The following is a 27166-nucleotide window of genomic DNA, read 5'->3' as shown; positions in this document are numbered from 1 at the left end:
TAACTCTACCTTCTCCCCAACCTCTTCTGGGTACCACACATCCAGTCCCCTTCGTTATGGTATCAGATGAGGCTTTTCCACTGATGCAGAACCTGCTGCGCCCATACCCACGGAGGAGACTAGATGCCCGGAAGAGAGTCTTCAATGAGAGGCTGAGCCGGGCACGACGCTTCGTGGAGTGCACCTTTGGGATCATGGTTAGTAATAGAGGGTCTTTACCTGTGCACTTCAGTTGGATGCGTCCACAGTTGATGGGGTCATTAAAGCTGTCTGTGTTCTTCACAACTACGTTCGGGATCACAAGTGAGGTGACGTGGAGGTGGAGACACAGACAGCTTTCCGTGACCCCCACATCAACTGGAATATAGGAAGACCATCCAACCGTGGAGTACAGGTGAGAGATGCCTTCACTGACTACTTCATGAGTCCCGAAGGTACAGTGTCCTGGCAGGATTCCAGCCGCAGTGTTCAGCATCCCATCCAGGAGTAGGCCAAAGACAACGTTTCTGTTTTTGGGAAGAAAATGGTGTGCACGGATCATACATACCCCCCCCCCCCTTAGTACACACTATGTGTTGGAACTATGTGGCATGCCGTAAGCTGCGTACAAACTGTCGAAATTTTTGAACTGTTGTTTTGTAAAGTCTGCATTAATGGTGGAAATATGCATGCACATCAAAAAAGGTGTTGTGTCAATGGATCAGAGAATGTTACTTGCTTTGCTTTGTCCGTGTGTCCCTTTGTGTTTGTGGTAATGTTGTTGTTAATGTAAAACACATGTTCCAGGCATTAAAACTTTAACACTTTACTCGGCACATGAATTTCCGTATTTGCAATTACAGCATTGCAAATATTGCTATGTCAACCAACACTAATAAGACATTTACAAACAGGGCAAAAAAAAAATGTACGTGGCATCTGTGCAAACAATACACAAATAAAGGGACTACATATGGGTGAAACGGGGAGGAGAGTCATAATTGGAAGGTGGGAGATAATTTGATGGGAAATGTTGGGGATAATTTGGGCGGAAGCCAGAGGTTGTGTATTGGGAGGGTGGGTAAGGGTAGATTGTTTCCAGGAACTGGGATGCAGCTGAGGGAATGGCTTGGGAGGGCGGTTTGGTGTCTCGGTATATGCATTAACAGGTCGTGGGCTCTGGGGCATTCTGGAGGATGCCTCCCTCAGGCCAGTGGTCCTATGGAGGTTGTAGACCAGCTCCTCCAGGGGTGGGAGAGGGACTGCGATCTCGAAGGCTGCCCCCACGGCTAGAGTGTAAGCCATGAAAGTCTGGCCAACATGCCGTTGCATCTGGCGGCAGCGAGATGCAACGGCGTAGCCCAAAAAAAAAAAAAAAAAAATCATACTCCTCATCGCCGTCGACCCTCCGGATAAAGGACATGGCGTTGGTCTCAACTTCTAGTTGACGCTTGATTGTCCGGAGGGTCCTCCGAGATCGCTGTCGGATGCCAGGAGAGCAGGTGGGGTGTGGCGGCCGTGTTGTGTGCCAAGTGGCACCTGGGTGGCAGCAGGTGGCGCAGTAATTTCTTCCGCCACTTCAGAGGAGGGTGACATGCCAGAAGGTTCCGCGTCTGATGGAAAGTGAGGCTCCGCTTCCAGAGGGTCCTCGCGAGAAGTGGATGGACTCGGGTCCCTCTCCCTCAGCTGCTGTTCCTCTACTGCAGCGGGACACTCTTCCATCAGTTGCCGAACATTTCCAGAGGATCTGAGAATGAGCAAGGAGAATATGATGTATTTTGGGAGCAGAGATCACTCTCATCCTTTATTGCAACACCCATGTTTCTTGGTGCGCTAACTTTTTGGCCCACCCACCAGAGCAACAATTACAACCGAAAACATGCTACTTCATCAATACTTAGATACTAGCCAAAAGCACACACCTAGCGTAGAGGAACCAGCAAATGGTAGTTTGCTAGCATTACAAGTGGCATGACGAATGTTGGGCCAAACGTACTAGTTATCCAAATTATTCTATCGAGCAAATCCGATGCGCCTTCATGACACTGCCATGGTTGTAGTACAATGTGAACACGGGTTTCACCTTGTGTTTACCGTCACACCAAGGTACGCATGAAAATGGCATTTAGGGGGTGACATGAGTATGTTTGGTACCACTAATCCCACATCTTGACACACACACATAGTACATGTTGGGTAGACACACTTCCAAGGGAGCCATTAGGAAGGAAACAAAAAATGCAAAAAGCTGTGCTAAATGGGTTGCCTCTCTGAGCCCTGAAATGTGAGAACAATACATATGTGTCTAAACGTATGCCTACCAATGAGCTGCAAGACATCATAACATGTAGTGCTTTCGAAATGGATGGGAAACAACTTACTGGTGGAGTGCCCTGTTGGGCAGGAGGTACAGCAGCTGCTGGTGGAACGGACATGGTGACCCTTGTGAGGGAGAGGACCCACTCCTCTCTGCCTTCTTCAGGTATCTCTGGAAGCGGTCGCGGATACTCTTCCAGCATGTCTGGAGGCCTTTTTCTGAAAAAAATAGGGAACATGAACTGTGGCCCAAAACATCAGACTATCCCTTTAAAGGAAATGTAACCTCAGTTTGGAGGTTATAAAGAAAGTTAACTGTTGCATCACACCAACCCAGCTAAGATGTGGTTATTTTGCATGGAAAATGTACTTGCTCCTCTGAGGCATTTACGACTGTCATGAGAAAAACATTTGTGGCGATACACACCATTTCCCTTTATAACAACTAAACATCATCATTCAAATAGCCTACATGGCCAGATGACAAACACTCACCAATGTCGCCCTGCTCCTTATTTGAATGCCTCACCCAGTCGGGGTACAGCGCCACGCATATCTCCTCCCAGGAGTCCTGTCTCTGGGCACAATTTGAATAGCCAGCTACCTGCTTATCCCATAGATTTGGGCTGGCCTGCACCTTTGCAACACACCAAGTAAAAAAAATAAAAATCTATTTTAAAATCCAAGTGTAAGGAAAGATCATTATATTCTCAAGATGGCTTCGTTTTTGCAGTGGGACAAAACACAAACACACACGGTAATCTTTTCTTTGCAAGTCACAATCCCCGAAAAAAGGGAACACAGTCTACCTACTCAGGTTACTTCATGAGGTAAAGTGCATAATGTGGGCCGCGGGGGTTGTACATGCAAGGAATTGCAAGGCAGGAGGGATTGTGTGGTGTTTACACATTGCTGTGCTCCAAACGCACATCAACCGGCCGCAATGAAACGAGGCAAATTCACACATAGAGTGCACATGTGGGGCAGACCTTGAACACACCATAAATGACATACAAATATGCTGCGCACATTGTACCAAGAATGTGCCTACAAAGAGAAAAGGACAATAAAACAATGTAGCCAGATTTAACATTGAGGACTTTCCAACAGAGAGTTTACAGTTAATAACAGCTACACATGCGCCGTGAGGTCTGTGCGCAATCGCACGTGGAGATGTTGCTAAACAAATGGCATGTTCCTGAAGCGAAGTTAACATTACATACTTTGCATTGTGTACGGGTAGATTTGGCCCATGTATATAAAGACACGCAGATTAAATAAAGCCATGACAAATGTAAAAACAGGGGCTAGACATATGGTTGCACTTGCATAGTGTCTTCTGTGTACAATAATGAATTTTTGCGCACCCCCCCCTCCAAAAACAAACAAACATTAGGGATTTCATTTGCTACTTACTTCAGAGATGAGGGCATCCACATCTATATGCATCCTCCTGTAGGTTGGGGGTGCCATGGTGAAGCTGATAAATGTGGGTTATTCCTAAGCACCTTGCATCAAAATGGCAAAAATGGCCTTTTAAAATGGCTGCATTGGCAACACCCCTTGGGGGAGTGTTTGGCCATTTTCAGACGTTATTTGAAGCGTCTTTTCAGGCGTCTCAAAATACCCTGCAAGTGTGTCCAAACGCCTGAAAAGTGTTTCTGAAGAATACCATTGACTTCAATGGGTTTTACGGAGCGTCGGTTACGTCCCAAGTATTGACAGGCACTTCTTTGACGCAGCCGTCTATTTACGCGCCGTCTTTTGACAGCGACGCGTAAATTAACGCCTCGTGGGAACAGACCAATGTAAAACCCATTGCTTTCAATGGGCAGATGTTTGCTGGCGCTGTCGAGCCATATTTTCGGACGTAATTCGAGGTGTAAAATGCCCGAATTACATCCGTAAATAGTGTGTGTGTACCCAGCCTTAAGCTGTGTAACTGCTGTGATCGGATGAGAGCAGGCACATTCAGCTTAGAATGGCCATTGACATTAAAAGCTTTAGTCCATAGTCCCTTTTTAATAGATTGTGAAACAAAATCTAAATGGCAAACAACGAGTCTACAGCACCACGGAATCCCAGACGGTCTCCCACACTAGTACTAGCACGGTCTTAAGCCATGTAACTTCTATGAACGGAAAAGAGCAGGGAGAGCAGTTACATTCAGCTTAGTGTGAACATTGACTTTTAAAGCTTTAGTCCAAAGTCCTATTTTAATACAAAGTCTGAACGGTATTACAATAGTTCAACAGCTCCACGGATTCCCAGACAGTCTCCCACACTGGTACTAGCAATGTCTTAAGCTGTGTAACTTCTCTCGTCAGATCACATAAATTACACAGCTTAAGACATTGCTAGTACCAGTGTGGGAGACAGTCTGGGATTCCGTGGTGCTGTAGACTCGTTGTTTGCCATTTAGATTTTGTTTCACAATCGATTAAAAAAGGAGTTTGGACTAAAACATTAACCGGTTAAGGACTAGGCTGTTTTACAGCTAAATGACCAGAGCAAATTTCACAATTTTGCTATGCGCTTCTTTACATGACTATAACTCAGCAGGTGAATAAAGTTCATCTTTGAATTTTACACTCTTTTTAAAGGACAGATAGGGCTTTGTTTTAGTGGCATTTGTCAGTATATATCATTTTTTTTTTTTTCACTAAAGTGGGCAAAATTGGAAAAAAATGCAAGAATTTAACAATTGCGTCGGTTTATGCTAGCATTTTTCACACACGGTATGAACCACGGCCAAAATTAATCTCCTTTCACATTCTTCCACTTCTCCCGTGCATGGGGATACCAAATATGTGAGCCTTATTCACTGTGCGGGCATGTGCCAGGGCTTGGCATAAAAGGAGGCTTTTTGGCCTTTTCGGTCCAGGAATTCTGCACTTGATTTTATAGCCGCATACTGTTTTCTGGGGGGCCTAATGCTGCTGAAACATTAGAAACACCCCATAAATGACTTCATTCACACAAGTAGACCCCACAAGGTTTCCTTCAAGGGGTTTATCATATTTTTAGCAAGTCCAGTTATCTTCTGAAAGTTTCTTGAATAAGATGGAACAAAATAAAATCAGCACTTTTTTAGCAAATGCGTCAGTTTAGGCTAGTATTTTTCACACACGGTATAGACCACGGCCAAAATTCATCTCCTTTCACGTTCTTCCACTTCTCCCGTGCATGGTGATACCAAATATGTGTGCCTTATTCACTGTGCGGGCATGTGCCAGGGCTTGGCATAAAAGGAGGCTTTTTGGCCTTTTCGGTCCAGGAATTTTGCATTTGATTTTAGAGCCGCATACTGTTTTCTGGGGGGCCTAATGCTGCTGAAACATTAGAAACACCCCATAAATGACTTCATTCACACAAGTAGACCCCACAAGGTTTCCTTCAAGGGGTTTATCATATTTTTAGCAAGTCCAGTTATCTTCTGAAAGTTTCTTGAATAAGATGGAACAAAATAAAATCAGCACTTTTTTAGCAAATGCGTCAGTTTAGGCTAGTATTTTTCACACACGGTATAGACCACGGCCAAAATTCATCTCCTTTCACGTTCTTCCACTTCTCCCGTGCATGGGGATACCAAATATGTGTGCCTTATTCACTGTGCGGGCATGTGCCAGGGCTTGGCATAAAAGGAGGCTTTTTGGCATTTTCGGTCCAGGAATTTTGCATTTGATTTTAGAGCCGCATACTGTTTTCTGGGGGGCCTAATGCTGCTGAAACATTAGAAACACCCCATAAATGACTTCATTCACACAAGTAGACCCCACAAGGTTTCCTTCAAGGGGTTTATCATATTTTTAGCAAGTCCAGTTATCTTCTGAAAGTTTCTTGAATAAGATGGAACAAAATAAAATCAGCACTTTTTTAGCAAATGCGTCAGTTTAGGCTAGTATTTTTCACACACGGTATAGACCACGGCCAAAATTCATCTCCTTTCACGTTCTTCCACTTCTCCCGTGCATGGGGATACCAAATATGTGTGCCTTATTCACTGTGCGGGCATGTGCCAGGGCTTGGCATAAAAGGAGGCTTTTTGGCATTTTCGGTCCAGGAATTTTGCATTTGATTTTAGAGCCGCATACTGTTTTCTGGGGGGCCTAATGCTGCTGAAACATTAGAAACACCCCATAAATGACTTCATTCACACAAGTAGACCCCACAAGGTTTCCTTCAAGGGGTTTATCATATTTTTAGCAAGTCCAGTTTTCTTCTGAAAGTTTCTTGAATAAGATGGAACAAAATAAAATCAGCACTTTTTTAGCAAATGCGTCAGTTTAGGCTAGTATTTTTCACACACGGTATAGACCACGGACAAAATTCATCTCCTTTCACGTTCTTCCACTTCTCCCGTGCATGGGGATACCAAATATGTGTGCCTTATTCGCTGTGCGGGCATGTGCCAGGGCTTGGCATAAAAGGAGGCTTTTTGGCATTTTCGGTCCAGGAATTTTGCATTTGATTTTAGAGCCGCATACTGTTTTCTGGGGGGCCTAATGCTGCTGAAACATTAGAATCACCCCATAAATGACTTCATTCACACAAGTAGACCCCACAAGGTTTCCTTCAAGGGGTTTATCATATTTTTAGCAAGTCCAGTTTTCTTCTGAAAGTTTCTTGAATAAGATGGAACAAAATAAAATCAGCACTTTTTTAGCAAATGCGTCAGTTTAGGCTAGTATTTTTCACACACGGTATAGACCACGGCCAAAATTCATCTCCTTTCACGTTCTTCCACTTCTCCCGTGCATGGGGATACCAAATATGTGTGCCTTATTCGCTGTGCGGGCATGTGCCAGGGCTTGGCATAAAAGGAGGCTTTTTGGTCCAGGAATTTTGCATTTGATTTTATAGCAGCATACTGTTTTCTGGGGTGTGTAATGCTGCTGAAACATTAGAATCACCCCATAAATGACTTCATTCACACAAGTAGACCCCACAAGGTTTCCTTCAAGGGGTTTATCATATTTTTAGACAGTCCAGTTTTCTTCTGAAAGTTTCTTGAATAAGATGGAACAAAATAAAATTACCTTTTTTTTTTAACAATTGCGCCAGTTTATGCTAGCTTTTTCACACACAAAATGGACCACGGACAAAATTCATCGCATTTCACATTCTTCCACTTCTCCCGTGCATGGGGATACCAAATATGTGTGCTTTATTCACGGGCATGTGCCAGGGCTTGGCATAAAAGGAGGCTTTTTGGCCTTTTCGGTCCAGGAATTCTGCACTTGACTTTATAGCCGCATACTGTTTTCTGGGGGGCCTAATGCTGCTGAAACATTAGAATCACCCCATAAACGACTTCATTCACACAAGTAGACCCCACAAGGTTTCCTTCAAGGGGTTTATCATATTTTTAGACAGTCCAGTTTTCTTCTGAAAGTTTCTTGAATAAGATGGATCAAAATAAAATTAGCAATTTTTTAGCAAATGCGTCAGTTTATACCAGCATTTTTCACACACGGTATAGACCACGGACAAAATTAATCTCCGTTCACATTCTGCCACTTCTCCCGTGCACGGAGATACCAAATATGTGGCCTTATTTATCACATAGAGATGTAGGAGGGCGGAGGATAGAAGAAGATTATTTCACAAATCGCTTTTTTTCAAAGCTGGTTTTACAAAACTCAACAGAGTTTCTATAACACTTCCAAAATATCTGCTCTTGAAGCAGAAATCCCAAAATATTCATCTAGGGGTATAATGGGAATTTATTTTTTGGGGTTTTCTAAAATAAGAAATTTCAGGTTAATGCAAATGGAGCTCTCCAGCAGATGAACTTTAGAAAACATCAAACATGACATCCACCCCCCACCCATTCCCTCCCTCACCCTTGGAGTAAAATCAGGGGAAAAATAAAAAAGTAATGTAGGGCAAATATATTTTCAACAAATTAACTAAAATCTAATAATTCAGAACAGTGTGGTATTTTTTAAAACATGGCTCAATGCACAGGCCTGGTTGCGAGGGACATGAGGGACAGAAATATCGGGAATCTTTGCGGTGCCCATCTTTTCTGCAGACGCGGCACTTTTTCTGGGGGTTGCTTCTGGTTGCTGTTGGGGGAATCCGACTGACGAAGTGTCTTTCAGTCAGTCGCGTGACATCCTCAGACTGGGGGCATTCTCGGGTGTCCTGAACATCAAAAATGAGGCCTTCAATAATTTTCTCCTGGAAATCCAGGTATGTGTCTCTGCCTCTGTTTTTTTTATAGAGCACAAATGAGTTGTGGATGGCCACCTGTAACAAATAAATGGCCACTTTTTTGTACCAGGTTTTAGTTTTGCGTTTTACTAAATAGGGCTGTAAAACCTGGTCGCTTAAATCCACCCCCCCCATGTACTTGTTATATTCGGACACGCTCACTGGTTTGTGCTTGTCCGATGTTGCCCCTCTTTCCCTCACTGCCACTGTTCCTGCGGTATGAATCGTGCTTAGCACATACACATCTTTGCGATCCCTGAACTTGACCGCCAGCAATTCCTCAGATGCATAAGCACAGGAGTCCCCCTTTACCATGCGCTTCCCCACTAATTGCTGTGGAAAACCAATTCTGTTTTTGCGCATGGTACCACATGCCCCAGTCCTTGCAGCATGCAAATGCCTAAACAGGGGCACACTGGAATAAAAATTATCACAGTACAGGTGGTACCCCTTGTGAAGCAGAGGCTGCATTATCTCCCACACAATCTTACTGCTGGTGGAAAGATCAGGGGGGCATCCAGGAACATTTATTGTGCGGTCCCGCCCTTCATAAATCCTGAAGGCGGTGGTATATCCTGACCCGCTTTCACACAATTTGTAGAGCTTAACGCCATATCTTGCCCTTTTGGAAGGTAAATATTGGCGAAAGCTAAGTCTGCCATGGAAGTTGAGGAGGGATTCGTCCACACTTACATTCTGCTCAGGGGTGTAGAGTTGCAGAAATAAATTATTCAGGGAATTTATTAGCGGTCTTATTTTGAACAACCGATCCCGGTTTGCATCGGTACTTGGGGGGGCCTGTGCGTTGTCATTGAAGTGGAGGAACCTCATTATTGTCTCATAACGAGACCTGGGCATTACTGCAGAATATACTGGGGTGGCTTGGGCGGGTCTTGTTGACCAGTAAGACCTAATGGAGGGCTTTTTGACAATACCCATATTTAGGGTGAGCCCCAAAAAAATTTTTAATTCCTGCAAATTGGTGGGCGTCCAATCTCTGGCATGGGTGGATGAAGGTTTCTGCCTTATATATTGCGTGGCATATAAATTTGTTTCGTGGACAATCTGATTTAGGATGTCGTCCGTTATAAATAAATGGAAGTAATCCATTTGGACAAAATTTGTATTGTCCACGGTTATGCCAGGAGTGGCCGTAAATCCGTGGATTCTAGGCCCAAAAGATGGGGCAGGTGCCCATACAAGAGCCTGGACTGGAGGGACCAGGCTGTCCCGTGCTACAGCGCTACTTGGCCCTGCGCTTTCATGTTCTGCAGTTTCGACTGCATCAGGGACAACGTCCCCTGAAGATGAACCTGAAGTGACGCTGTCATCGTCACTACCTAAAACAGGTTCCATCTCGGACGCCATCTCTGATGCGGTCTCCGACTCAGACCACAGCATGGCGTATGCCTCCTCGGCGCTAAACAACTTCCTCGCCATAACGTAACTAACACTAACACTAACTAAACAAATTTTTTTTTTTTTTTTTTTTTTTATAAAACACACAAACTAACTGCTATATATATCTACACTACCGCTAACAAAAAAATAAACCGCTATTGCTATATATATTATATATATGTGGATATATATATATAATTATATACTCCCTACCTGCCTATTCTAATAGAATAAAAGATAGAAAGGTAGATATATAGAAAAAAAGATAGATGGATAGATAGATTGTATAGATAGATAGAAATCTATCTATACAGAGAATGTTTTAGTGTAACTGTATTTTTTTTCACTGTATTCTTCTGGCAGCAATTCTCCCGAGTCTCTTCTTCTCCTCAAACTGAAACAATGTTTGAGGAGAAGAAAAGAGGCAGGAGATTTACTGCCAGAAAAGTCAAAATAAAACAAATGTGGTCGCTGTGATAGGTTTTCACAGCGACCACATGATCAGGGACCATCAGATTGGTCCCTGATACTCTGCCCAGTGCCCAGAGCTGTTGGTAACAGCGAGGGCACAGGGCTGTGTGCACGCGATCGCGTGCACACTGTTTTCTATGCAGAAATGCATGTGATCGCTGTGATTGGTTGTCACAGCGATCACATGTTCAGGGGCCAAAAGATTGACCCCTGACATTCTGCCCAGTGCCCATGGCTGTTAGCAACAGCCAGGGCATAGAGCTGTGTGCACGCGATCGCGCGTGCACAGTCTCTGAAGTGCGGCCGTATATATACTATACGCCGGACTTTAGAGACCCTGGCCGCTGGCCGTATATTTACGGCCAGCGGTCGGGAACCTGTTAAAAGTCAATGGCCATTCTATGCTGAATGTACCTTCTCTCGTCAGATCACATTCAGCATAGAATGGCCATTGACTTTTAATCCAAACTCCTTTTTTAATCGATTGTGAAACAAAATCTAAACGACATAATAAAAAGTCAACAGCACCATTGCTTCCCAGACAGTCTCCCACACTGGTACTAGCAAGGACTTAAGCTGTGTAACTTCTGCAATCTGATGAAAGCAGGCACATTCAGCTTAGAAAGGCCATTGACATTTGAAACTTTAGTCCATTGTCCTTATTTAATCGATTGTGAAACAAAATCTAAATGGCATAACAATAGGTCAACAGCTCTTCGGATTCCTAGACAGCCTCCCACAATGGAACTAGTGAGACCTTAAGGCGGGTTACTTCTGCAATCTGGCGGGAGCAGGCACATTCAGCTTAGAATGGCCATTGACTTTTAATGCTTTAGTCCATAGTCCTTTTTAATCGATTGTGAAACAAAATCTAAACGACATAATAAAAAATCAACCGCACCACGGATTCCCAGACAGTCTCCCACACTGGTACTAGCGAGGCCTTAAGCTGTGTAACTTCTGCGATCTGACGAGAGCAGGGACATTCAGCTTAGAATGGCCATTGACTTTTAATGCTTTAGTCCATAGTCCTTTTTAATCGATTGTGAAACAAAATCGAACCTGCATGACAATTGGTCTAGAGCACCACGGATTCCCAGACAGGCTCCCACACTGATACTAGATAGGTCTAAGGCTATATTCAGACGAACGTAAAATACGCGCGTGCAACGCGCGTGATTTTCATGCGCGTTGCCCGAACCTATATTAGTCTATGGGGCTGTGCAGACATGTGCGTGGTTTTTGCGCAGCGTTGCTCCGTTGCCAAAAAGGCACGACATGTCCGTTGATTCAGCGTTTTCAACGCATCACGCACCCATTGAAGTCAATGGGTGCGTGAAAACAACGCAGGGCACACGGAAGCACCTCCGTACGCACAGCGTTTTTCACGCAACACTTGTTAAGTCTATGTAAATGAGTTGAGCAGACTAGACAAAACAACTACAAACCAGGAAGTGGCTTTTCACTTTCTGAGCACATGCGCACAGTTTAAACTGACATCTGCAGCAATAGTAGTTTTTTAACCTGTAAAACCACCCAAAAACATCAAACACGGGCCAAAGTGTGAGGTAACGTGAAATCTTGATGCGAACATGTGCTCACAGCAAGCAGGTGTTGGAGAAGGTGTCTTTTTGTAGGCTGCCCTCTCCATTACTCTACCCTCCATTGTTTTGACGCGCGTAAAAAACGCATGCCATACGCGCGTTAAATACGCTATCACGCTGCCCAAACGGATGCCACACGCTACTCCAACGCAACCGAAACGGCGCATTTTTCACGCGCGCAAAAACGCAACGTTCGTGTGAATCCAGCCTTAAGGTGTTGTTCTACTGCGATTTAAAGAGAGAAGGCACATTTCAGCTTAGAATGGCTATTGACTATTAATGCTTTAATCAATAGTCCTTTTTAATCGATTGTGAAACAAAATCTAAAGCGCATAACAGGTCAACAGCACCACGGATTCCCAGACAGTCTCCCACACTGGTACCAGCAAGGTCTTAAGCTGTGTGACTTCAGCATTCTGACGAGAGCATGCACATTTAGCTTAGAGTGGCCATTGACTTTTATTGCTTTAGTCCAAAGTCCCTTTTTAAATCGATTGTGAAACAAAATCTAAGCAGTATAACAATAAGTCAACAGCACCACAAATTCCAGAACAGGCTCCCACATTGGTACTAGCGAGGGCTTAAACTGTGTAACTTCTGCGCTCTGACGAGAGCAGGAACATTCAGCATAGTATGGCCATTAACTTTTAATGTTTTAGTCCAAAGTCAGTTTATCGATTGTGAAACAAAATCTAAACGGCAAACAGGTCTACAGCAATATGGATTTTCAGACAGCCTCCCACACTGGTACTAGCAAGGTCTTAATCTGTGTAATTTCTGCGATCTGATGAGAGAAAGCACATTCAGCTTAGAATGGCCATTGACATTTATAGCTTTAGTCCATAGTCCTTAATTAATAGAGTGTGAAACAAACTCTAAACATGGCTATAGTTCAACAGCACCACAGATTCCCAGTCTTCCACACTGGTACTAGCAAGGCCTTAAGCCGGGTAACTTCTGTGATCTAAGGAAAGCAGGTACGTTTAGCTTAGAATGGCCATTGACTTTTAAAACTTTAGTGCATAGTCCTTTTTAGTAGATTGTGAAATAAAATCTAAACAGCAAACAGGTCTACATTACCATGGTTTCCCAGCCAGCCTACCACACTGGTACTAGCAAGATCTTAAGCTGTGTAACTTCAGCGATGTGATGAGCATGCACATTTGGCTTAGAATGGGCATTGACATCTACTGCTTTAAAGGGAATGTGTTGCCAGAAAAACATGTTTTTTTTTTAAAAATTAAACATTTAGTGTGTGGGTGATTAAACATTGTTCAAATTTTTTTTTTTTTTTTCGCGAGTCAGGAAATATTATAAATTTTTTCTAATTTATAATACTACCCATTTTTGGTCACTAGATGGAGCTAGTTCCCAAAATTGCAGCATTGCAACATTGGGTTAAAAGCCCTCGCTCTAGTGAGCTCTCAGCATCCCCCCCTCCTTTATCCTGGCTAGTGCCGGGATAAACGAGGGGTTTGAAAGGTTTAACCTCCTACACTGTGTGTCGCCATTTTTTGAGGTAACCCACAGTGTAGTAGGTTTACATACAGTAGTAAACACACACAAACACTAACATACATTGAAATCTCTTACCTGCTCCTGCCGCCGCGGCTCCCTCCGGCCCGTCCGCTCCCTTTGCTGCCGCTGTTCCATGTGCACAAGTCCGGAAGCCGCGACCGGAAGTAGTAATATTACTGTCCGGCCGCGACTTCCGGTCCACAGGAAAATGGCGCCGGATTTCGAATAGGACTGTGTGGGAGCGGCGCATGCGCAGTTCCCACACAGACGCCGTACACGGCAGTCAATGGGACGGGAGCCGTTCGCAGTCCCTATGGGACTGTGGCTGCCGTATTCCATGTCTGTGTGTGTCGTTAATCGACACACACAGAAATGGAACAAAAAATGGCAGCCCCCATAGGGAAGAAAAAGTGTAAAAATAAGAAACAGTAAAACACAAACACACAAATGAATATAAACGTTTTTATTAAAGCACTAACATCTTTAACATATAAAAAATTTATTTGTGATGACACTGTTCCTTTAATCCTTAGTCCTTTTTTAATCGATTGTGAAACAAAATCTAAAAGACATAATATATCAACCGCACTACGGATTCCCAGACAGTCTCCCACACTGGTACTAACGAGGCCTAAAGCTGTGTAACTTCTGTGATCTGACAAGAGCAGGAATATTCAGCTTAGAATGGCCATTGACTTTAAAAGATTTTATCCATAGTCCTTTTTTAATAGATTGTGAAAACAAAATCTAAACGCCAAACAATAGGTCTACAACAAAACAGATTCCCAGACAGCCTCCCACACTAGTACTAGCGAGGTCTTAATATGTGTAACTTCTGCAATCTGACGAGGGCAGGCACATTCAGCTTAGAATGGCCATTGACATTTAAAGCTTTAGTCCATAGTCCTTTTTTAATCGATTGTGAAACAAAATCTAAACAACATAGCTGGAGGTCAACAGCACCATAGATACCCAGACAGTCTCCCACACTAGTACTAGCAAGGCCTTAAGCCATGTAACTACTGCGATCTGACGAGAGCAGGTACATTCAGCTTAGATTAGCCAAAAAAAGGACTATGGACTAAAATTTTAAATCGATTGTGAAACAAAATCTAAACGGCAAACAATAGGTCTACAGCACCGTGGATTCCCAGACAGTCTCCCACATAGGTACTAGAGAGGCCTTAAGGAGCATTACTTCTGCAATATGATGAGAGAAGGCACATTCAGCTTAGAATGGTCATTGACTAGTAAAGCTTTAGTCTATAGTCCTTTTTAATAGATTGTGAAACAAGATCTAGACGGCATAACAATAGTTCAACAGCACCACGGATTCCAAGACAGTTTCCCACACTAGTACTAGCAAAGTCTTAAGCCATGTAACTTCTATGAAGTAACAAGAGCAGGTACATTCAGCTTAGAATGGCCATTACCTTTTAATGCTTTAGTCCATAGTCCTTCTTTAATAGATTGTGAAACAAAATTTAAATGGCATAACTATAGGTCAACAGTACTATGGATTCTAAGACAGACTCCCACACTGGTACAAGCAGGGTCTTAAGGCATATAACTTTTATGAACTGATGAGAGCAGGTATATTCAGCTTAGAATGGACATTGACTTTTAAAGAGTTAGTCCATAGTCCTTTTTTAATCGATTGTGAAACAAAATTTAAACAGCAAACAATAGGCCTCCCACACTGGTACTAGCGAGATCTTAAGGCGTTATTCTTCTGCGGTTTGACGACAGAAGGCACATTCAGCTTAGAACGGCCTTTGACTTTTAAAGCTTTAGTCTTTAGTCTATAGTCCTTTTTAATCGATTCTGAAACAAAATCTAAACGGCATAACAATATGTGAACAGCGCCACGGATTCCTGGACTGGTACTAGCAAAGCCTTAAGCTGTGCAATTTATGCAATCTGACGAGAGCAGGCATGTTCAGCTTAGAATGGCCCTTGACATTTGATGCTTTAGTCCATAGTCCTTTTCGAATCGATTGTGAAACAAAATTTAAACTGCATGACAATAGGTTAACTGCACCACGGATTCCAAGACAGTCTCCCACACTGGTACTAGGAAGGTCTTAAGCTGTGTATCTTCTGCTATCTGTCAAGAGCAGGCACATTCAGATTGGAATGACCATAGACTTTTAAATTTTTAGTACTTTTTTAATCGATGGTGAAACAAAACCTAAACGGCAAACAACAAGTCTACAGCACCACGGATTCCAAGACAGTCTCCCACACTAGCACTAGCGAGGGCTTAAGCCATGTAACTACTATAATCAGACGAGAGCAGGCACTCTCAGCTTAGAATGGCCATTGACATCTTTAGCGTTAGTCCATAATCCTTTTTTAATCGATTGTGAAACAAAAGCTAAACAGCATAACAATAGGTCAACAGCACCACGGATTCCTAGACGGTCTCCCACACGACTACTAGCAGGGTCTTAAGCCAGGTAACTTCTATGATCAGACAAGAGCAGGGAGAGCAGGTACATTCAGCATAGAATGACCTTTGTCTTTTAAAACTTTAGTCCTTTTTGGTCAATTGTGAAATAAAATCTAAACTGCATAACATTAGTTCAACAGCACCATGGATAACCAGACAGTCTCCCACGCTGGTAATAGTAAGGTCTTAAGCCGTGTAACTTCTGCGATGTGATGAGAGCAGGCACATTCAGCTTAGAATAGCCATAGACAGAAAACTTTAGCCCATATTCCTTTTTTAAAAAATCGTGAAACAAAATCTAAACAACACAATAATATGTCAACCGCACCACGGATTCCCAGTCTCCCACACTGGTACTAGCAAGGGCTTAAGCTATATAACTTCTGCAAACTGACAAGAGCAGGCACTTACAGCTTAGAATGGCCATTGACATTTAAAGCTTTAATCCATAGTCCTTTTTAAATCGATTGTGAAAAAAAATCTAAACGGCAAACAATTGGTCTACAATTGGTTCTCCGTGGAACTACTGTCCCGTACTGAAAACATGATTACAGTACGGGACAGTTGTCCTGCAGCGAGGCAGGGACTCCTAGCATCGTATATAACTATGATGCTAGGAGCCCGGCTCCCTGCACTGTGTTCGGTCCGGGACTTCCGGACTAAATACATTCCGTCCATTACGGACATAACATGGTCGTATGAATCCAGCCTTAAAGCTTTATTCCATAGTCCTTTTTTAATCGATTGTGAAACAAAATCTAAACAACATAGCTTTAGGTCAACAGTACCACAGATTCCTAGACAGTCTCCCACACTGGTACAAGTGAGGACTTAAGCCGGGTAACTACTGTGATCTAATGCAAGCATGCACATTCAGCTTAGAATGGACATTGACTTTTAAAACTTAAGTCCATAGTCCTTTTTAATCGATTGTGAAACAAAATCTAAACTGCATAACAATAGGTCAACAGTACCACGGATTCCCAGACAGTCTCCCACACTGATACTAGAGAGGCCTTAAGCCATTAAACTACTGTGATCTGACAAGAGCAGGCACATTCAGCTTAGAATGGCCATTGACTTCAAAACCTTTTATCCATAGTCCTTTTTTAATCGATTGTGAAACAAAATCTAAACGTCAAACACTAGGTCTACAGCAAAACAGATTCCCAGACAGCCTCCCACCCTGGTACTAGCGAGGTCTTAATATGTGTAACTTCTGCGATCTGACGAGAGAATGCACATTTAGCTTAGAATGGCCATTGACATTTAAAGCTTTAGTCCATAGTCCTTTTTTAATCGATTGTGAAACAAAATCTGAAGAATAAAGTTGGAGGTCAACAGCACCATGGATCCACACACTATCTCCCACACTAGTACTAGCAATGTATTAAGCCAGGTAACTACTGTGATCTAACGAACACAGGCACATTCAGCTTAGAATGGCCATTAACTTTTAAAACTTTAGTTCATAGTCCTTTTCAATCGATTGTGAAACAAACTCTAAACTGCATAACAAAAGGTCAACCACACCACGGATTCCCAGTCAGTCTCCCACACTGGTACTAGCGAGGCCTTAAGCTGAGTAACTTTTGCAATGAGACAAGAGCAGGCACATTCAGCTTAGAATGGCCATTGACATTAAATGCTTTATCTCATAGTCCTTTTTAATCGATTGTGAAACAAAATCTAAACTACATAATAAAAAGGCAACCCCACCACGGATTCACAGATAGCTTCCCACACTGGTACTAGCGAGGCCTTAAGCTGTGTAACTTCTGGAGATCTGAAGAGAGCAGACACATACAGCATAGAATGGCCATTGCCATTAAATGCTTTAATCCATAGTCCTTTTTAATCGATTGTGAAACAAATTCTAAACAATATAATAAAAAGTCAACCACACCACAGATTCCCAGACACTGGTACTAGCAAGGCCTTAAGCTGTGTAACTTCTGCGACCTGACGAGAGCAGGCACATTCAGCATAGCATTGCCATTGACATTAAATGCTTTAATCCATAGTCCTTTTTAATCGATTGTGAAACAAAATCTAAACGACATAATGAAAAGTCAACCGCACCACGGATTCCCAGACAGTCTCCCACACGGGTACTAGCGAGGGCTTAAGCTGTGCAACTTCTGCAATCTGACGAGAGCAGGAACATTAATTTTAGAACGGCCATTGACATAAAATGCTTTAATCCATAGTCCTTTTTAATCGATTGTGAAACAAAATCTAAACATAATAAAAAGTCAACCGCACCACGGATTCCCAGACAGTCTCCCACACTGGTACTAGCGTGGTCTTAATATATGTAACTTCTGCGATCTGACGAGAGAAGGCACATTTAGCTTAGAATGGCCATTGACATTTAAAGCTTTAGTCCATAGTTTTTTTTTAATCGATTGTGAAACAAAATCTGAACAACATAGTTGGAGGTCAACAGCACCATGGATCCGCACACTATCTCCCACACTAGTACTAGCAAGGTATTAAGCCAAGGAACTACTGTGATCTAACGAACACAGGCACATTCAGCTTAGAATGGCCATTAACGTTTAAAACTTTAGTTCATATTCCTTTTCAATCGATTGTGAAAAAAAATCTAAACTGCATAACTAAAGGTCAACCGCACCACGGATTCCCAGACCGTCTCCCACACTGGTACTAGCAAGTCCTTAAGTTGTGTAACTACTGTGCTCTGACAAGAGCAAGCACATTCAGCTTAGAAAGGCCATTGACTTTTAAAGATTTAGTCCATAGTCCTATTTTAATCGATTGTGAAACAAATGCTAAACAGTATAAAAATAGGTCAACAGCGCCACGTAATCCCAGACAGGCTCCCACACTCGAAATTGCGATGCTTTAAAACATGTAGCTTTTGAGACATGACAAGAGCAAGCACGTTCAGCTTAGAATGGCTGTTACCTTTTAAAGCTTTAGTCCATAGTCCTTCTTTAATCGATTGTGAAACAAAATCTAAACAGCATAACTATAGGTCAACAGCACCACGGATTAGCAGACAGCCTCCCACGCTGGTACTAGCAAGGTCTTAAGCCATGTAACTTCTGCGATGTGACGAGAGCAGGCACTTTCAGCTTAGAATGGCCATTGACATTAAAAGTGTTACTCCATATTCCTTTTTTAATCGATTGTAAAACAAAATCTAAATTGCATAACAATAGGTCAACGGATTCCCACGCTGGTACTAAAGAGGCCTAAAGACGTGTAACTACTGCGATCTGACGAGAGCAGGCACATACAGCTTAGAATGGCCATTGACTTTTAAGACTTTAGTCCATAGTCCTTTTTTATCGATTGTGAAACAAAATCTAAACAGACATAACAATAGGTCAACAGCACCAAGGATTCCCAGACAGACTCCCACACTGTAACTACTGCGTTCTGACAACAGCAGGCAAATTCAGCTTAGAATGGCCATTCGCTTTTGAAACTTTTGAAACTTTTGTCCATAGTCCTTTTAAGTCGATTGTGAAACAAAATCTAAACTGCATAACAATAGGTCAACAGCACAACAGACAGTCTCCCACACTGGTACTGGCAAGGTGTTAAGCTGTGTAATTTCTGCAATCTGATGAGAGAAGGCACATTCAGCTTAGAATGTCTACTGACACCTTAAAGGAACAGTGTCATCACAAATTATTTTTTTATATGTTAAAGATGTTAGTGCTTTATTAAAAACGTTTATATTCATTTGTGTGTTTGTGTTTTACTTTTTCTTATTTTTACACTTTTTCTTCCCTATGGGGGCTGCCATTTTTTGTTCCATTTCTGTGTGTGTCGATTAACGACACATACAGACATGGAATACGGCAGCCACAGTCCCATAGGGACTGCGAACGGCTCCCGTCCCATTGACTTCAGTGTACGGCGTCTGTGTGGGAACTGCGCATGCGCCGCTCCCACACAGTCCAATTCGAAATTGGCGCCGTCCGGCGCCATTTTCCTGTGGACCGGAAGTCGCGGCCGGACAGTAATATTACTACTTCCGGTCGCGGCTTCCGGATTTGTGCACTTGGACCAGCGGCAGCAAACGGAGCGGACGGGCCGGAGGGAGCCGCGGCGGCAGGAGCAGGTAAGAGATTTCAATGTATGTTCGTGTTTGTGTGTGTTTACTACTGTATGTAAACCTACTACACTGTGTGTTAGCTCAAAAAATGGCGACACACAGTGTAGGAGGTTACACCGTTCAAACCCCTCATTTATCCCGGCACTAGCCAGGATAAAGGAGGGGGGGATGCTGAGAGCTCACTAGAGCGAGGGCTTTTTACCCAATTTTGCAAAGCTGCAATTTCGGGAATAGCTCCATCTAGTGACCAAAAATGGGTAGTATTATAAATTAGAATTAATTTATAATATTTCCTGACTTGTGAAAAAAATAAAAAAAATTTGAACAATGTTTAATCACCCACACACTAAATGTTTAATTTTTTTTAAAAAAACATGTTTTTCTGGCAACACATTCCCTTTAAGCTTTAGTCCATAGTCCTTTTTTTAATCGATTATGAAACATAATCTAAACGACATAGTAATAAGTAAACCACACCACGGATTCCCAGACAGTCTCTCACACTGGTACTAGCGAGGTCTTAAAGTGTTATTCTTCTGCGATTTGACGAGAAAAGGCACATTTCAGCTTAGAATGGTCATTAACTTTTAAAGCTTTAGTCTATTTTTATTTTTAATATATTGTGAAACAAAATCTAAACAGCATAACAATAGGTCAACAGCACCACAGAATCCCACACTGGTACTAGCGAGCCCCAAAGCCACGTGAGTACTGCAATCTGATGAGAGCAGGCACATTCAACTTAGAATGGCCATTGACATCTTAAGCTTTAGTCCATAGTCCTTTTTTAATTGATTGTGAAACAAAAGCTAAACAACATTATAATAAGTCAACAGCACCACGGATTCCCAGACAGTCTCCCACACTGGTACTAGCGAGGTCTTAAAGTGTTATTCTTCTGCGATTTGACGAGAAAAGGCACATTTTAGCTTAGAATAGACGTTAACGTTTAAAGCTTTAGTCTATTTTTATTTTTAATCCGTTGTGAAACAAAATCTAAACAACAAAGCGTTAGGTCAACAGCACCACGGATTGCCAGACAGTCTCCCACACTGGTACTAGCGAGGTCTTAAAGTGTTAATCTTCTGCGATTTGACGAGAAAAGGCACATTTCAGCTTAGAATGGCCATTAACTTTTAAAGCTTTAGTCTATTTTTATTTTTAATTGATTGTGAAACAAAATCTAAACAGCATAACAATAGGTCATCAGCACCACGGATTCCCAGACAGTCTCCCACACTAGTAAGGCCTTAAGCCGTGTAACTACTGCGATCTGACGAGAGCAGGCACATTCAGCTTAGAATGGCCATTGACATTAAATGCTTTAATCCATAGTCCTTTTTAATCGATTGTGAAACAAAATCTAAACGACATAATAAAAAGTCAACCACACCACGGATTCCCAGACAGTCTCTCACGCTGGTACTAGCGAGGTTTTATGCTGTGTAACTTCTGCGATCTGACGAGAGAAGGGACATTCAGCTTAGAATGGCCATCGACATTAAATGCTTTAATCCATAGTCCTTTTTAATCTATTGTGAAACAAAATCTAAACGACATAATAAAAAGTCAACCGCACCACGGATTCCCAGACAGTCTCCCACACTGGTACTAGCGAGGCCTTAAGCTGTGTAACTTCTGCTATCTGACGAGAGCAGGGACATTCAGCTTAGAATGGCCATTGACATTAAATGCTTTAATCCATAGTCCTTTTTAATCTATTGTGAAACAAAATCTAAACGACATAATAAAAATTCAACCGCACCACGGATTCCCAGACAGTCTCCCACATTGGTACTAGCGAGGCCTTAAGCTGTGTAACTTCTGCGTTCTGACGAGAGCAGGCACATTCAGCATAGAATGGCCATTGACGTTAGATGCTTTAATCCATAGTCCTATTTAATCTATTGTGAAACAAAATCTAAACGACATAATAAAAAGTCAACCGCACCACAGATTCCCAGACAGTCTCCCACACTGGTACTAGTGAGGCCTTAAGCTGTGTAACTTCTGCGATCTGACGAGAGCAGGCACATTCAGCTTTGAATGGCCATTGACATTAAATGCTTTAATCCATAGTCCTTTTTAATCGATTGTGAAACAAAATCTAAACGACATAATAAATAGTCAACCGCACCACGGATTCCAAGACAGTCTCCCACACTGGTACTAGCGAGGCCTTAAGCTGTGTAACTTCTGCGATCTGACGAGAGCAGGCACATTCAGCTTAGAATGGCCATTGACATTAAATGCTTTAATCCATAGTCCTTTTTAATCGATTGTGAAACAAAATCTAAACGACATAATAAAAAGTCAACCACACCAAGGATTCACAGACAGTCTCTCACACTGGTACTAGCGAGGTTTCAAGCTGTGTAACTTCTGCGATCTGACGAGAGCAGGGACATTCAGCTTGGAATGGCCATTGACATTAAATGCTTTAATCCATAGTCCTTTTTAATCTATTGTGAAACAAAATCTAAACGACATAATAAAAAGTCAACCGCACCACGGATTCCCAGACAGTCTCCCACACTTGTACTAGCGAGGCCTTAAGCTGTGTAACTTCTGTGATCTGACGAGAGCAGGCACATTCAGCTTAGAATGGCCATTGACATTAAAAGCCTTAATCCATAGTCCTATTTAATCTATTGTGAAACAAAATCTAAACAACATAATAAAAAGCCAACCGCACCACGGATTCCCAGACAGTCTCCCACACTGGTACTAGCGAGGCCTTAAGCTGTGTAACTTCTGCGATCTGACGAGAGCAGGGACATTCAGCTTAGAATGGCCATTGACATTAAATGCTTTAATCCATAGTCCTTTTTAATCGATTGTGAAACAAAATCTAAACGACATAATAAAAATTCAACCGCACCACGGATTCCCAGACAGTCTCCAACACTGGTACTAGCGAGACCTTAATCTGTGTAACTTCTGCATTCTGACGAGAGCAGGCACATTCAGCTTAGAATGGCCATTGACGTTAAATGCTTTAATCCATAGTCCTATTTAATCTATTGTGAAACAAAATCTAAACGACATAATAAAAAGACAACCGCACCACGGATTCCCAGACATTCTTCCACACTGGTACTAGCGAGGCCTTAAGCTGTGTAACTTCTGCGATCTGACGAGAGCAGGCACATTCAGCTTAGAATGGCCATTGACATTAAATGCTTTAATCCATAGTCCTTTTTAATCGATTGTGAAACAAAATCTAAACGACATAATAAAAACTCAACCGCACCACGGATTCCCAGACAGTCTCCCACACTGGTACTAGCGAGGCCTTAAGCTGTGTAACTTCTGCGATCTGACGAGAGCAGGCACATTCAGCTTAGAATGGCCATTGACATTAAATGCTTTAATCCATAGTCCTTTTTAATCGATTGTGAAACAAAATCTAAACGACATAATAAAAAGTCAACCGCACCACGGATTCCCAGACAGTCTCCCACACTGGTACTAGCGAGGCCTTAAGCTGTGTAACTTCTGCGATCTGACGAGAGCAGGTACATTCAGCTTAGAATGGCCAGTGACATTAGATGCTTTAATCCATAGTCCTTTTTAATCGATTGTGAAACAAAATCTAAACGACATAATAAAAAATCAACCGCACCACGGATTCCCAGACAGTCTCCCACACTGGTACTAGCGAGGCCTTAAGCTGTGTAACTTCTGCTATCTGACGAGAGCAGGGCCATTCAGCTTAGAATGGCCATTGACATTAAATGCTTTAATCCATAGTCCTTTTTAATCGATTGTGAAACAAAATCTAAACGACATAATAAAAGTCAACCGCACCACGGATTCCCAGACAGTCTCTCACACTGGTACTAGCGAGGCGTTAAGCTGTGTAACTTCTGCGATCTAATGAGAGCAGGCACATTCAGCTTAGAATGGCCATTGACATTAAAAGCCTTAATCCATAGTCCTATTTAATCTATTGTGAAACAAAATCTAAACAACATAATAAAAAGGCAACCGCACCACGGATTCCCAGACAGTCTCCCACACTGGTACTAGCGAGGCCTTAAGCAGTGTAACTTCTGCGATCTGACGAGAGCAGGCACATTCAGCTTAGAATGGCCATTGACATTAAATGCTTTAATCCATAGTCCTTTTTAATCGATTGTGAAACAAAATCTAAACGACATAATAAAAATTCAACCGCACCACGGATACCCAGACAGTCTCCCACACTGGTACTAGCGAGGCCTTAAGCTGTCTAACTTCTGCGATCTGAAGAGAGCAGGGACATTCAGCTTAGAATGGCCATTGACATTAAATGCTTTAATCCATAGTCCTTTTTAATCGATTGTGAAACAAAATCTAAACGACATAATAAAAAGTCAACCGCACCACGGATTCCCAGACAGTCTCCCACACTGGTACTAGCGAGGCCTTAAGCTGTGTAACTTCTGCGATCTGACGAGAGCAGGCACATTCAGCTTAGAATGGCCATTGACATTAAATGCTTTAATCCATAGTCCTTTTTAATCGATTGTGAAACAAAATCTAAACGACATAATAAAAAGTCAACCGCACCACGGATTCCCAGACAGTCTCCCACACTGGTACTAGCGAGGCCTTAAGCTGTGTAACTTCTGCGATCTGCCAAGAGCAGGGACATTCAGCTTAGAATAGCCATTGACATTAAATGCTTTAATCCATAGTCCTTTTTAATCGATTGTGAAACAAAATCTAAACGACATAATAAAAATTCAACTGCACCACGGATACCCAGACAGTCTCCCACACTGGTACTAGCGAGGCCTTAAGCTGTGTAACTTCTGCGTTCTGACGAGAGCAGGCACATTCAGCTTAGAATGGCCATTGACGTTAAATGCTTTAATCCATAGTCCTATTTAATCTATTGTGAAACAAAATCTAAACGACATAATAAAAAGTCAACCGCACCACGGATTCCCAGACAGTCTCCCACACTGGTACTAGCGAGGCCTTAAGCTGTGTAACTTCTGCGTTCTGACGAGAGCAGGCACATTCAGCTTAGAAAGGCCATTGACGTTAAATGCTTTAATCCATAGTCCTTTTTAATCTATTGTGAAACAAAATCTAAACGACATAATAAAAAGTCAACCGCACCACGGATTCCCAGACAGTCTCCCACACTGGTACTAGCGAGGCCTTAAGCTGTCTAACTTCTGCGATCTGACGAGAGCAGGCGCATTCAGCTTAGAATGGCCATTGACATTAAATGCTTTAATCCATAGTCCTATTTAATCTATTGTGAAACAAAATCTAAACGACATAATAAAAAGTCAACCGCACCACGGATTCCCAGACAGTCTCCCACACTGGTACTAGCGAGGCCTTAAGCTGTGTAACTTCTGCGATCTGACGAGAGCAGGCACATTCAGCTTAGAATGGCCATTGACGTTAAATGCTTTAATCCATAGTCCTAATTAATCTATTGTGAAACAAAATCTAAACGACATAACAAAAAGTCAACCGCACCACAGATTCCCAGACAGTCTCCCACACTGGTACTAGCGAGGCCTTAAGCTGTGTAACTTCTGCGATCTGACAAGAGCAGGGACATTCAGCTTAGAATGGCCATTGACATTAAATGCTTTAATCCATAGTCCTTTTTAATCGATTGTGAAACAAAATCTAAACGACATAATAAAAATGCAACCGCACCACGGATTCCCAGACAGTCTCCCACACTGGTACTAGCAAGGCCTTAAGATGTGTAACTTCTGCGATCTGACGAGAGCAGGCACATTCAGCTTAGAATGGCCATTGACAATAAATGCTTTAATCCATAGTCCTTTTTAATCGATTGTGAAACAAAATCTAAACGACATAATAAAGAGTCAACCGCACCACGGATTCCCAGACAGTCTCCCACACTGGTACTAGCGAGGCCTTAAGCTGTGTAACTTCTGCGATCTGACGAGAGCAGGCACATTCAGCTTAGAATGGCCATTGATATTAAATGCTTTAATCCATAGTCCTTTTTAATCGATTGTGAAACAAAATCTAAACGACATACTAAAAAGTCAACCGCACCACGGATTCCCAGACAGTCTCCCACACTGGTACTAGCGAGGCCTTAAGCTGTGTAACTTCTGCGATGTGACGAGAGCAGGCACATTCAGCTTAGAATGGCCATTGACGTTAAATGCTTTAATCCATAGTCCTATTTAATCTATTGTGAAACAAAATCTAAACGACATAATAAAAAGTCAACCGCACCACGGATTCCCAGACAGTCTCCCACATTGGTACTAGCGAGGCGTTAAGCTGTGTAAGTTCTGCGATCTGACGAGAGCAGGCACATTCAGCTTAGAATGGCCATTGACATTAAATGCTTTAATCCATAGTCCTTTTTAATCGATTGTGAAACAAAATCTAAACGACATAATAAAAAGTCAACCGCACCACGGATTCCCAGACGGTCTCCCACACTGGTACTAGCGAGGCCTTAAGCTGTGTAACTTCTGAGATCTGACGAGAGCAGGGACATTCAGTTTAGAATAGCCATTGACATTAAATGCTTTAATCCATAGTCCTTTTTAATCGATTGTGAAACAAAATCTAAACGACATAATAAAAATTCAACCGCACCACGGATACCCAGACAGTCTCCCACACTGGTACTAGCGAGGCCTTAAGCTGTGTAACTTCTGCGTTTTGACGAGAGAAGGCACATTCAGCTTAGAATGGCCATTGACGTTAAATGCTTTAATCCATAGTCCTATTTAATCTATTGTGAAACAAAATCTAAACGACATAATAAAAAGTCAACCGCACCACGGATTCCCAGACAGTCTCCCACACTGGTACTAGCGAGGCCTTAAGCTGTGTAACTTCTGCGTTCTGACGAGAGCAGGCACATTCAGCTTAGAATGGCCATTGACGTTAAATGCCTTAATCCATAGTCCTATTTAATCTATTGTGAAACAAAATCTAAACGACATAATAAAAAGTCAACCGCACCACGGATTCCCAGACAGTCTCCCACACTGGTACTAGCGAGGCCTTAAGCTGTGTAACTTCTGCGATCTGACGAGAGCAGGCACATTCAGCTTAGAATGGCCATTGACATTAAATGCTTTAATCCATAGTCCTTTTTAATCG

General features: G+C 42.5%; 1 protein-coding gene and 27 pseudogenes across 1 annotated transcript; all 28 read right to left on the bottom strand.

The window, feature by feature from the left end:
• Positions 1-1419: 1419 nt before the first annotated feature.
• Positions 1420-3768, bottom strand: LOC142742662 (uncharacterized). The gene is made up of 4 exons (XM_075852697.1): positions 3712-3768; positions 2791-2932; positions 2361-2514; positions 1420-1726 (listed from the first exon to the last, which is right to left on the bottom strand). Exons 1-4 carry the CDS (start codon positions 3766-3768, stop codon positions 1420-1422), a joined length of 660 nt encoding a protein of 219 aa, XP_075708812.1.
• A 7134-nt stretch (positions 3769-10902) lies between these two features.
• On the bottom strand, positions 10903-11021 carry LOC142706921 (5S ribosomal RNA; annotated as a pseudogene).
• Positions 11022-11275: 254 nt separating this feature from the next.
• Positions 11276-11394, bottom strand: LOC142736258 (5S ribosomal RNA; annotated as a pseudogene).
• A 10226-nt stretch (positions 11395-21620) lies between these two features.
• LOC142665689 (5S ribosomal RNA) lies at positions 21621-21739 on the bottom strand (annotated as a pseudogene).
• A 67-nt stretch (positions 21740-21806) lies between these two features.
• Positions 21807-21925, bottom strand: LOC142673318 (5S ribosomal RNA; annotated as a pseudogene).
• Positions 21926-21992: 67 nt separating this feature from the next.
• Positions 21993-22111, bottom strand: LOC142737516 (5S ribosomal RNA; annotated as a pseudogene).
• Positions 22112-22178: 67 nt separating this feature from the next.
• LOC142735977 (5S ribosomal RNA) lies at positions 22179-22297 on the bottom strand (annotated as a pseudogene).
• A 253-nt stretch (positions 22298-22550) lies between these two features.
• Positions 22551-22669, bottom strand: LOC142678020 (5S ribosomal RNA; annotated as a pseudogene).
• A 67-nt stretch (positions 22670-22736) lies between these two features.
• Positions 22737-22855, bottom strand: LOC142735561 (5S ribosomal RNA; annotated as a pseudogene).
• Positions 22856-23108: 253 nt separating this feature from the next.
• Positions 23109-23227, bottom strand: LOC142709041 (5S ribosomal RNA; annotated as a pseudogene).
• A 67-nt stretch (positions 23228-23294) lies between these two features.
• LOC142737081 (5S ribosomal RNA) lies at positions 23295-23413 on the bottom strand (annotated as a pseudogene).
• A 67-nt stretch (positions 23414-23480) lies between these two features.
• LOC142736377 (5S ribosomal RNA) lies at positions 23481-23599 on the bottom strand (annotated as a pseudogene).
• Positions 23600-23666: 67 nt separating this feature from the next.
• Positions 23667-23785, bottom strand: LOC142708100 (5S ribosomal RNA; annotated as a pseudogene).
• Positions 23786-23851: 66 nt separating this feature from the next.
• LOC142710440 (5S ribosomal RNA) lies at positions 23852-23970 on the bottom strand (annotated as a pseudogene).
• Positions 23971-24037: 67 nt separating this feature from the next.
• On the bottom strand, positions 24038-24156 carry LOC142665740 (5S ribosomal RNA; annotated as a pseudogene).
• A 67-nt stretch (positions 24157-24223) lies between these two features.
• LOC142706517 (5S ribosomal RNA) lies at positions 24224-24342 on the bottom strand (annotated as a pseudogene).
• Positions 24343-24409: 67 nt separating this feature from the next.
• LOC142714134 (5S ribosomal RNA) lies at positions 24410-24528 on the bottom strand (annotated as a pseudogene).
• A 253-nt stretch (positions 24529-24781) lies between these two features.
• On the bottom strand, positions 24782-24900 carry LOC142674827 (5S ribosomal RNA; annotated as a pseudogene).
• A 67-nt stretch (positions 24901-24967) lies between these two features.
• Positions 24968-25086, bottom strand: LOC142730626 (5S ribosomal RNA; annotated as a pseudogene).
• Positions 25087-25153: 67 nt separating this feature from the next.
• Positions 25154-25272, bottom strand: LOC142672764 (5S ribosomal RNA; annotated as a pseudogene).
• A 67-nt stretch (positions 25273-25339) lies between these two features.
• On the bottom strand, positions 25340-25458 carry LOC142714123 (5S ribosomal RNA; annotated as a pseudogene).
• Positions 25459-25525: 67 nt separating this feature from the next.
• Positions 25526-25644, bottom strand: LOC142677337 (5S ribosomal RNA; annotated as a pseudogene).
• A 253-nt stretch (positions 25645-25897) lies between these two features.
• Positions 25898-26016, bottom strand: LOC142735879 (5S ribosomal RNA; annotated as a pseudogene).
• Positions 26017-26083: 67 nt separating this feature from the next.
• On the bottom strand, positions 26084-26202 carry LOC142689688 (5S ribosomal RNA; annotated as a pseudogene).
• A 67-nt stretch (positions 26203-26269) lies between these two features.
• LOC142706932 (5S ribosomal RNA) lies at positions 26270-26388 on the bottom strand (annotated as a pseudogene).
• Positions 26389-26455: 67 nt separating this feature from the next.
• Positions 26456-26574, bottom strand: LOC142676928 (5S ribosomal RNA; annotated as a pseudogene).
• Positions 26575-26827: 253 nt separating this feature from the next.
• On the bottom strand, positions 26828-26946 carry LOC142729530 (5S ribosomal RNA; annotated as a pseudogene).
• Positions 26947-27013: 67 nt separating this feature from the next.
• Positions 27014-27132, bottom strand: LOC142714112 (5S ribosomal RNA; annotated as a pseudogene).
• Positions 27133-27166: the final 34 nt, after the last annotated feature.

Source organism: Rhinoderma darwinii, chromosome 1 (genome assembly GCF_050947455.1).
Source record: "Rhinoderma darwinii isolate aRhiDar2 chromosome 1, aRhiDar2.hap1, whole genome shotgun sequence".
Taxonomy (NCBI): domain Eukaryota; kingdom Metazoa; phylum Chordata; class Amphibia; order Anura; family Rhinodermatidae; genus Rhinoderma; species Rhinoderma darwinii.
The sequence above is the reverse complement of the archived record's forward strand: the minus strand, read 5'-3'. Positions and strand labels throughout refer to the sequence as shown.

Bases quoted from the DNA above. Each gene is read 5' to 3' on its own strand.
- LOC142742662 (XM_075852697.1), bottom strand. From the start codon at position 3,768: ATGGCACCCCCAACCTACAGGAGGATGCATATAGATGTGGATGCCCTC. The intron at 2,515-2,790 runs GTGAGTGTTTGT...TATTTTTTTCAG, and splicing joins TAAGGAGCAGGGCGACATTG to AAAAAGGCCTCCAGACATGC. The intron at 1,727-2,360 runs GTAAGTTGTTTC...GCTCATTCTCAG, and splicing joins CCCAACAGGGCACTCCACCA to ATCCTCTGGAAATGTTCGGC.